Here is an 11,189-nt window from a genome sequence, read left to right on the forward strand (position 1 = left end):
TGCTTTAACGCAGGATTTGCAAACTGTATAAACTGCAAACTGCATTTTCTTACCTGGTGTATACAATTCGCCGCGCATGCGTCACTTAAATATCCTGATTGCAGTGCCCTGTCCACATATTCAAGCCTGCCGGCGGCATTTTTTAGTTCGCAGATGCGCAGATTGTCTCCAGTTGCTGCACTCATCGTATTCTTTGATTCGGCTTTATGTAAAGGAGTAAATAAGAAAAGTGGCGACTGAGCGTTAAAAATAACGTCACGTTGTCTTCAAACAAGCTCCGCTGGTGTCCGCCGTTCAGGGGTCGATTCCAGTCGCTTCTATATAACCAACATTATGAAACGCGGCGCGCAAAGAAGAAAAGAAAACATGTCAAGAAGGCGACAGGACAGAGCGTTACTCTCGACTAACGTTCTTCTTAGAGCGCTAACACTCTGTACTAACGCCTTTTTACCACCGTTTTTGAGCTATCTTTAGTCATGCCACTACCCTAAACTATCCCAGTACTGCATCTTCCTCAATTGGCGAAATATCTTAGTACGGGCAAACCGCGTGCAAAATGTCTGCCAGGAGGCAGACACCTGACGACTTCCTCTTGAAATGCTCACCGTTGTATTCTTCTTTTTCTCGCTGCAGGAGGTCACGAGTCACATGAACCTCGGCGCCATGTTGCACGTCAACGGAAAGCTGCTCGAGGCCGAGTCAAGCTACCTCGAGGCGCTACGGTTGAAGCCAGACGACCCTATAACGCAAAACAACCTGCAGAAGCTTAGAAACTTGCTCGCCCAGAAAGGGCTTCGGGCCGCCACCACCATAGTCAGCAACCGGCGGTAGCGACGTCGTTGTCCGCGGAGATCATTAAGTAACACAGCGCGAGGTACCGCCGGAACCGGAAACACCTCAGCAGCGCATTGCGCGCAGAAGGCGCGGCGACGTCGACGACGCTGGAGCTGCGCGGCCGGCACAGCCTGCGGCAGCCGCACATCCTAGCCGCTGCTTGCTCGTCTGCGGATTTCGCCTGCCAAGTTTCGTCGTGGCCTCCGAGATTCGGCTGCGCTTGCTGACTAAGGAGGTTGCTTGGGGCTGACACCCCTCGCCGCCCGATATCGGAGGCCATGCTTTCGTCTGCGAACTACGCTTCGCCGCCAGGAGTCGCCTGCGAAGCGCCGGCAGCTGCACGGCGCCTCTACAGCGTGACGTCACCGGCGCCGATCCCAGACGTGTTTTGTTTCACACTCGCTTGTACTTTTGTTGTTGTCGTGTCGCTTTGGGTTTGTCCCCGGAAAGCGACAGAGAAAACACTTGTGTCCTACTAGACTGATCGCAAACTGACTATCGCCGTTGAGTGACCGCACAGAGCCTAGTCAGTCCTCTCCCCAACTCCCTTTTCCCAACTTTTTATTTATAACGCTTTTCTTTTTTACGCGTTTCGTCTGGCAAGCCTATAGCAGCTCTGGAAGCGAGTGACGACTTTTGCGCCGCAGTTATTACTGCACAGTGAGCCCCTGGAAACGGAACTTTAGTTCCTCGTCGGCTTTTTTTTTTCTTTTTTTCTTGTCGGAATGTCAAGGGGGGAAAAACGGAAGTGCAGTGAACACGTTACTTAGTCACAAGTGTGTCTGGCCGGACTCGATGCAGTATGAATCATTTGAGTTTCTTGTGGTTTTCCTTTCGCCCTTATCTGTGTGTATATAACGGGTTTATTGTCGCGTTTCTATCTCTCTCCCGAAATATCTGCTGCTGCACTTCGTCGATTATGTTATTCCTACGAGAAGCAACAGGTCTAGTCAAAGTGCCGACGCTCCGCTGTGGCTTGTCCGCTGTAAATTACATCGCTCGCTTAAACGGATGTTCCTTTCCTTTGTTTGTACACGCCCTGTATTTTTCCAACCTTTTTTGTGTCGGACCCAAAGCCCACGGTCACGTGTAGGGCTTATTAATATGCCTTCGCGTTTAGGAATGAAGTGGGAGAGTAGTTGCTGAAAGAGAGAGAGAGAGACACCCTATTCTTTTATTTTTCTCTCTCTTTTCCTTTGTGAAGGAACGGAAGAAGGATATAGAGATGGAAGAAAAGATAAATCTATATATTGAGTTGTGATATGCGCGTTTTTCGGTTTCTCCTTTCTGACGCAATCTTCTGGCGCACACACGACCAAACTTTTTGCTTCCATGTGTAGACCGACGGAAAGGACATAGTATATATATAAATATTATACTTATCTCGGCACATCCATCGTCCTTGTGTACAGAGAGAGCCATGTAGATAGACGACGCGGGGCAATACATGTGCCGAGATCCTGCAGGAATGTGTTCTAAACTGCCGGCAACCGAGACCTACTTTTTTCTTGGCTTCGCGAATTACACTTCTTAAAAGAAAAAAAAATGATGGAATACCGAATGTGACGCAGTCATTGCTGTGCTTTCGTAGCTTATAATAGCAGTGGCTGGCTATGTGCGATTTTTTTTTTCTTTCTCGTCTTCTATAAACTTCCTCTGGAGCCGAAAGCAGAATTATCTGCCAAGAAGGCAACCAAGGCTTTTATAAAAAAAAGTGTTTCATATGGGAGGTTCTACGTCCTCTTGACAAAGTTAATCCGAGATCCTCGTCAATTCACGATTCGTTACGAGACTTTAATCGTCGCTCTGCGGTGACCACCGTCGCAAATATAACACTGATTATAATATTTTTTCAAGATAGTTCTTTCAAACGTACTCAACATAAAACACAAAAACAAAACCTGCTTCTATTTTTTTTTTCTTTTTGCACCCATTCAAGAATTGAAAAGGCTATACTCTAAAGGCCACCGATTCATTAGACGGAAGCCGCACATCTTTCCCGAGGAGACGCGAGATTTGCTTTTCTTCGTGATATTTCTCTTCTACAGATGCTGAAATATAGTACTCGGAGGCTCAAATTTCAGATCCACTGTTCGCGAAGCTATAAGCTCGAAAACCGGCATTCATGTTATGTAAATATCGATACCTGCTTCCGCTTTTCCGCCGGGATGTGGACTCCTCTTGGCGTGTACTATTATTAGTAGTATCACTATTTTCCCTTAATTTAGCGGCGAATGTCTTGTTCATTCGTGAAGAAATTCTAGGTCATTGACGACGTCGGATTTCTCTGTGCTCGCTTTTCTTTACCTTTCTTCTTGAAGGCATGTGGACGTATTGGAGCGCTCCCAGTAACGTTCCCTTGGTCTGCCACTGTAATTAACAGATGAAGTATGAGAGATCAGAAAGAGAGAGAGAGAGAGAGGAAGTGATAGCCACGTGATTTCTATAGGCTGGTTGGGAGCGAAAGCAATCTTCTCTGGCCGTTTCTGTTCACTCGAGAGCAGCCGGCCGGCCTTTAAGTTATTTATATTTATGTCATCCCTGTGTTTGGTTGTTTTATTTTCTCGCTAGACCATCGCTAAGGTCTGTAAGCGCACCCCGGGATTAAAAGGTTCTCTTCCGCACTACGAAACTGAGGTTTAGTCTTTTTTTTTTTTTTTCGAAGAGCAGTGTGTCGAAATGAACGTTTTTTTGTCTGTTATGTCTCGGCGCAAGAACACGCAATGGTACCGCGTGATTCGCTTTGTTGTGTTTGTGCGTGTGATTCGAGCCAGGAAATGTTTAATCGCGAGTTTCACGCGCGCTCGCACGTTTTCCCTGCACCGCGTGTTGTACTCCGACTAATCCCGCGTTCGTGGCAGATTCGCCGACGCGGAGATTAGCGGAAGCTTGTGGTGGATTGCTGCTTCTTGTGGTGCCCATAGTCACGAACCTATATTTAAAAAAAAAAGAATTTCCGTGCAACTCGTTTTGAGATAACGGAGGAACTTTCCCACTTGTTTCTCGTTAACATTTGCCCCATATGCAGTGATAAAAAAATATATAAATTTTTAGGAAAATGAATTGTGACATCAGCCAAACAATGTGGAAACTTATATTTCAGTATGGCAGTCTCGACGCATAATTGGTAAAACAAATGACGAGCTTCTCTGAAGGCTGTGGAAATAAAAAGTGATGACTGAAATCATTGTTTAAGGAAGTGCATGAAACTCCAGATGCCTCCAAAGTCCATAGTCTGGACTGATACCTTTCAGCGATATAACTTTCTTTAAAAAAATCTGCTATAATTGCCTAATTCAGTGGGCAAAACGTGCGTCACTCCAGTGAGGTATTGTGTCCGATGCCATGCCACGCACACGGGATAGTATCTCAGCAAGCGATTCAGATTACCGTCGCAGCTTTGGTTACATTGTAATTGACAGAATTAGTCAAAGTTACGCCGTGCGGACGGTTTTCAGGCTTGTTTCTCGCCATAACTTTTCGTGTCATATTTTTTTTTTTAGCAATGAAACGCCTTGAAACTCGATTTAAACTGCGATTGTTCCTTTGCTTCTGCTTGTATTGTTGGTCGTAGCATGTTTGGTCTCGTGACTTTGGGCGAACAAGACGCGCAGCTTTCTCCTTTGTGATGCTCGGTGCACCGTTTGTTCCATAAACAATTGCGATCCCCGGCTTGTCTCGTTTCGCTCGCTGCCCACGTGTGCATACCACAGGCGTCGTCCCACGGCGCGAATGCACGAAAGCCAACGTGTGCCGAAATGTTAAATAAAAAAAAATTATAATAATGAAAGGAAGATGACGTTACTGAACTTGGAATGAACACGCACGCGTAATAAAATTTAGGCTTTCCTAAAAAGTTCTGTACAATACATTAAGATATTTACAAATAAATTTTTGAATCTAAAGACTTGCGAATGTGTTGCTTCTCTCGACTCTGTCTTCGGGGAATCTTCGAGAATCGGACATCGCCGTGGACGTAAGTAGCGCTGTGGGCGGCGTCCTTACAATTGCTAATTATTATTATTATTATTATTATTATTATTATTATTATTATTATTATTATTATTATTATTATTATTATTATTAGAGAAACAAAGGAAAGACAGAGAGGTTAATCGGGAAATTAAAAATATATATATGGGGTTTTACGTGCCAAAACTAGGATCTGATTATGAGGCGGACCATAGTGGGGGACTCTGGAATAATTTGGACCACCTGGAGTTTTTTATCGTGCACCTAAACCACAGGGGTGCACCTAAAAGCACAGGGGTGCTTTCGCATTTCATCCCCATCGAAATGCACCATTACAAGTTAATTTTAACGGCGACAATATGGGAAGTTTGGCCAATGAGAGCCCGATATCCCCAAAATCGCAACGCACACACACCCACGCACGCACACGCACACACACGCACGCGCACACATTCACGCATGCGCACACGCACATATATGTAAACTATACACGGCAGAACAGTATAAATAGAAAAATAAAAAACAATCGCAAGCTTTCACAATCGCACACAGGGGAACTCCCTAAATACATTCTGTAACTATACAGGGTGTTTTACGCAACCTTTCAACAACGTCTAAACCCGTACAGTAACTTGAGCCAAACCTTAAAAATATGCAAATTCCACGTAGCAGGACTGAACCAAGGTAACGTTGTTTTCCGTTGCTTGGATATACTCAGATTATTTCTTGCAGTCCGGCTAATTGCATAATTATCATTAATTAATCAGCTCAATTATTATAATAAAATGAAAAGTGTCAATGAGAAAATTGTAGAGAAATATGAAAAACTCCCGATGCGACTTTCTGTTACTCAATACGTGCTACATAAAAGTGTTTTTCCGAGCGTGAAAGAAGCCCAGCTTCGTCATTCGTAATTTTTTCGTAACTGAAATTCACAAGTGCACTTGAAAGTTCGCAATGCCAAGTTTCGACTGCGGTTTCGAGTTAAATTCATTGGTTGAAAAGAAAATCGGCTTTATCGCGGAATCCTCGGCATGGATAGATGGCTTACATTGATGGCCATCATGACCACAATCTTGGGGTACGAGCTTGTCGAGAAACTGCGTAAACAGTAAGCGTCACCGAACGTGACAGCACCACAGCACGACAGGCGTGCCTTGCGGCGATCGACAATAACACTGACAATCTAGTGAAAAATTGTCACCGTAAAAAAACAATACAATGTACGCGTGGTGATAAGGTGCTCTGACGTGGCTTCGGTACGTTCGGGTACTATCACAATGAGACGCTGCGTTCGTGATGTGAAGGGAAAACTATCTGTACTTTCGCTCGGGGAGTATAATCGCATGCCAGAGAGCGAAGTGCAGCTTCTGGCTTTGTTCCTGCGAGGTGAATTTGAAACGCATCTGCCACTGTCGTGCTCGCAATAGGTGGATTTGTCTTTCGTGTGCATTGTGAACGCTTGTACAACGAAGACCGCTAAAACGAATTTCTCTGTACAAGGAAGAAAATTAGACGCCCCGACCGCTGATTTGTTACTCTGAAACGAGCGCCACGTAGCGGTGAGGCCACTACCCTCCGCAGGCGTCCTCAAAGTGTGCTCAGCGCGGGTGCTAACGGCAGCGCAGCGACGCGCTTGTCAGTGATTCCGATATCAGAAGTACATTCCTGCTGCACTGCTCCAGGAATCGTCGAATTCGCACGCGGCTTGTTGTAACATATCAATTACTGCGGCGGATTACGGCTACTCGCAGTTGATGACGACGTCATGATCTAATCGTAACTAACGACCAATGACGTCATTCCGTTTTGTCGAGGCTCTGAAGTCCGCATACAATCACTTCGTTTTCGTTTACACCTAAATGTCCAAAACGTCCTCAATATTTTCGATTCTATACGTCGCACATCGCCAGATAGTACTCAAAGCACGCACCAGTTTCGAGACATACGTCAGCAACAGTGCGAAAAAATGCACTGGCGGTACACCAATTATATATACTGTCAATAAACGCTTCTTTGCGATGTATGCGACTAAACTATAAAGAGCACTAGTCTATTTCCCAGTATATTATTTCTACATCTTAAATACTATAGCCCTGCTGGCCCTATGTGTTATCTAACTTTGCCCTGATCAGTTAAAGGGGCACTGATTTGTTATTTTTGATTACTAATACGAATAATTAGTTTTCTTTCAAATGCGTAAGCATTTGTGCGCCTACCTAACGAGGAAACCCATCGTTCCATCCGTCCTTCCGTCCATCAGGTAAGACGATCGACTTCAAGATAAAGGGCCCGTAGCAGCGAGCGAATTCCCCTTTGTGCTACCTCTCTCTTCAGTCCGAACTGAGCGGCAAGAACACAGCGCGCACGAAGCTATAAGCAATCGGCGCACTCTGTCCCCGTCGCAGATCGCTTTCAAGACAGGGCCCGCGTGATCGCACGCCGTCGCCTCCGGAGTACAATTCATCACTGTTGATATATAATGTTCGCATCAAGAGGAGGCAGCGTCGTCCACCACTTCTGCGTACGAGGCCTACCAAACGTGACACTGTTGAATTACGTCACGCACTGCAGCACGCATGGGCTAGTGCTCATATTCCACGAAGCCGTGGCACCATCCAAAAGCACCATCATCGAATTTGAAAATACGGGAGAAACGCAACAATAAGAACCGAACCAGAGGCAGTGTACATAATAAATGCATATATTTGCTTCATTTACAAAATCTCTCTTGTCATTTCATCCCATGTCCACATCCTCTGAGAGTTATCTATAACATGAGTGAATATTGCTACTACTCGCATCTTCTTACGCAAAATTTAGGTAACTCCCAGATGAGATTCTGCGTGTAATTTGTTTTTTTATTTTCTCGTTTTTTTTTGTGGCATAAATGAATATCCTAGAGCTCCAAACCCTAGAATAAATAATTACAAGCCCCAGACGGCCCTTAATCTTAATAAGTTATTATAACAGCTTTTATACAGCCAGTTTCCGTTTGGTTTCCCAGGATTATATGTATCGCGACGTCAGACACTGTATGTGGTCACGTGGGAGCGGGATATTGCGATGTTTCTACACTTGCACCGGCTCGCTCGGTCGTCTGTTATGCTGCTTCGTCGGCCCTCACAAAGTCTAGCAGCATACGAGGCGACCGAGCGAGCCGGAACGAGTGTAAAAACATCGCAATGTTCTGCCCCCAACATAATATGTGGTGACGTCACGATTCAGTATCCTCGTGGAAACACAACCGAAACAGGGTGTAGGAAAGTTCTGTTCAACTATTAACGGCACTCTGAGGCTTCTCATTCTTACTTGTGGGGCTTATGGGTCTAGGACTTTCGTTTACCACAAGAAGTGAATGGTCGAAAATATCATGCCCTTTTAAAACGGAATTGATGGGGTTGCCTCTCCGCTACCTACACCTTTGATGTTATATTTAGTAGAACGAATTCTGGCTCTACTGCGCACTTCAACACATGCGCCGCCGCCGAAATGCGCGTTAGGAAGAAAAAGCGCGTGAAAAAGAATCTGGTGGGAAGAGAAAGCTCGTTAGAAAGAAGATGGCGGCCGACGCGAGCCGCAAGGGAAAGCGTGGTAGGAGAGGAGGAACTTGTCGCTACTTGGCGAAAGCCGATCTAGGGCGGCGAGGAGTTACGGAGTCGCCATCTGTCGGAAGCGCCTCCCTTGCGTAGTATGAGGGATCACGCGGCGCGCTCACCGTAGGTTTCGCTTACGGCGCTCAATAAAAACATCACGCGGCAGCCCTCCTGGACATTTATGTAGGTACTCTGAAAACGAGGGAAGTTTTTGACTGTCGATATAATAATCTTGGGCAAACTGAAAGCACAGAATCGTTTACAGACGCTATCTCTTTACCGAATACGTACAGTGAATGCCACTACGCGCGGTCGCCGCGATGGAGTCTCCCGAAACGGCTTCTTGCGTGGAAGGTCGGCACTCGCTGAGCGCAAACTATGTCAAATATGTTCTTATAGTGGGTGGTCTGTATAATCAAATGGCGCATAACAGGACGAAGACTCAATGCGTGCAGCCATCGCACCGGTTCACGGCGACCGACTGCGCATCTGCATGCATGTCCGCGCACAGTGTTTTGCTTTCGCGGTGAGCGCATTTCCGCGCCGTGCCGTGAGCTTTAGGCCGCAGCATATGAGCATTTCCCAGTACACTAGCAACCATTGTTGCGTGGACGCTATCAGAACTGTTCAAAAATAATTTCGTTATAGAGACTTCGACGCCTACGGCGACTGTGATGTGCCGTCGCGACGATTGAATCTTTTTTTTTTGTCTTCTACATTCATGGACAGTTCAATATTATTTCTCAAGTTGCGTCGCACTGTATGTTTACCGGTCTTCTCAGCGTGCGATATCCCTCTGCTTCTTTTTTGTAATCCAGTGCATTAATTCATAACACAAACATGACAATATGCCATGACTTTCTTTAATATGCGTCTTACCGCTCCCTCTCCGTTCCAGAGAACTTGCCAGTATCTAGCATCAACGAGTTCATAGACCAAACCATCCTGACATTAGGCGGACAGCGGGCGCGTGCGAGCGTCTCAGTGCGCGTTTTCTGTTACTCACCGAACATCGCGCAGTCCCGGCGCCGTAGCAGAAATCTTCCTCGCGTGTGTGCTTGCTGCATACGCGAGCTGTAGCCGATGGCTGTCTGCCGGTTCTAAATTTCACCAGCCAAGCTTCACGCAGCTCCTTGCCCTGCGGCTACGTGTGAATAAGGCTGACACCGGGCTCTGTTGCGTACGTCCGGCACTGCGGCACCCAGCAGTAGCCTACCATGCTGCACGCCTCCAAAGGCAGCCACTACCTATTATAGTAGATTCAGATGTTGTCAAGCAGACACCCAAGGCGGTAAAGCCGCACCACTTAATCAGAAGCGCGGCGCAGGTGCGACTTTTAATCTTTCGTTTTCAGCTCGCTTCGGCGCTTCCGAAGCAGCCGACGCGGCCGCTGTGTCCACATGATCCCTCATGCCACGTCACGCCGATGGTGGCGCCAGCTTTTCCAGTGGCGGAGCTCGAGGCCAATATGCTAGCGCCCGCCTGTGAACAGGTGTAATCGCACCCATGCGAGCAACAGACGGGCGAACATCTAACGGTGACCCTTTGATAGACTAGAAACCAACCAGGTAGACAGAGATCAGTTTTTAGGAGCGCAGCGAACGGAAAGAGGCCGGGAGACGAAACTGAAACTAAGCACCGCGCGCCACCCTCGCACGCGCGGTTGCGCGACCGGTCGTTGAAACTATGGACTCCGAGATTTGCGCGCACTGCCAGGTTTTGCTCAGGCCGCACCGTACGCACGGGGAGAGTGTAACTTCAGTGGTGCGTGTGGTCGGCTCCTTCTCCGCACCGCAGCGCTCGCACCCGAGGGCTTTAAATTAAAGGTGAAAGTGAGCATAGGTTGCCAGAAATGCGTGAGAAAAAGAAGGCCGCAACTAGGACATTTTGGAACAGCAGTAGCTCATTGGGCTTCAGGAAGTCAGGAACAATACGACAACACATATCTTAGACGAAGATGAAAACTAACTGGAAGGGGAGGCGGCATTAAATTTCATTCGAAAAATAACGGTCGAATAATTTCAAGGCAATGGCGAAGTGATTTATGAAAAACAAATGAGCATGAACGAGAACCAGACGGGAAAGGAGATGGTGCTGAGAAATTTCAGCTGGAAGAAAGCTGAAGAGAAAATTCTTAAACGCACAGGCCCAGATTTAGATGAGGATTCCGTTGGGCTGGACAATAAGCTAGGACCAAAAAAGTAAGGAAGCTCTAGTGAGAAAAAGCATACAAGACAGGCGGATACCAGACAGTTGGCGATAAGGTAGAATTAATTTAATTTATGAAGGTAAGGGGGGTAAAAGATGGCATTCACTTATATAGACCGTCGACCATTATTACATCGCTAATATGCAGGTTAGCAATGCAGGCGCTTAAATGAAAACTGCAAGTATGGGCGGAACAAAATGGCCCATATTGGGACAACTTCAGATTGGTTTCAGCGTAGGTAGGCATCTGGACAATAACTTATTTGTTCTCGCTCACTGTATGGAAATATCCAGAAAAGAAAGGAAACCGTTGCATCTGGCTTTTTAAGACACTACCGGAGCGTATGACAACGCAGACCGTAACATTCTGTGGCATATTCTGGCAGGCGAAGGTATAGGCAACGATTGCATACGTCTTTTGAGGTAGATTTACCAAAAAATACCGTTTGTGTTGAATGGGAAGGGATGAGGAGCGAGGAGAAAGTTGATATCACCAAGGGACTGAGGCAGGGGTGCACTCTATCCCTGATGCTTTTTATCATGTACATGGTAAAGATGGAAAGGGCACTAGAAGACATC

The 11,189-nt window shown here is 46.4% G+C and overlaps 1 protein-coding gene across 3 annotated transcripts in view; it reads left to right on the top strand.

Moving 5' to 3' along the window:
• The window catches only part of Tmtc2 (Transmembrane O-mannosyltransferase targeting cadherins 2), a 376,982-nt gene extending 372,243 nt beyond the window's left edge, over nt 1-4,739 (top strand). For all 3 annotated transcript variants that reach the window (XM_075684664.1, XM_075684663.1, XM_075684665.1), the window contains one exon: nt 634-4,739. In XM_075684664.1, the coding sequence (XP_075540779.1) occupies nt 634-831 (198 nt within the window). In that variant the 3' untranslated portion in view covers nt 832-4,739. The remainder of the gene's footprint in view (nt 1-633) is intronic.
• Nucleotides 4,740-11,189: the final 6,450 nt, after the last annotated feature.

Source organism: Dermacentor variabilis, chromosome 3, assembly GCF_050947875.1.
Source record: "Dermacentor variabilis isolate Ectoservices chromosome 3, ASM5094787v1, whole genome shotgun sequence".
Taxonomy (NCBI): Eukaryota; Metazoa; Arthropoda; class Arachnida; order Ixodida; family Ixodidae; genus Dermacentor; species Dermacentor variabilis.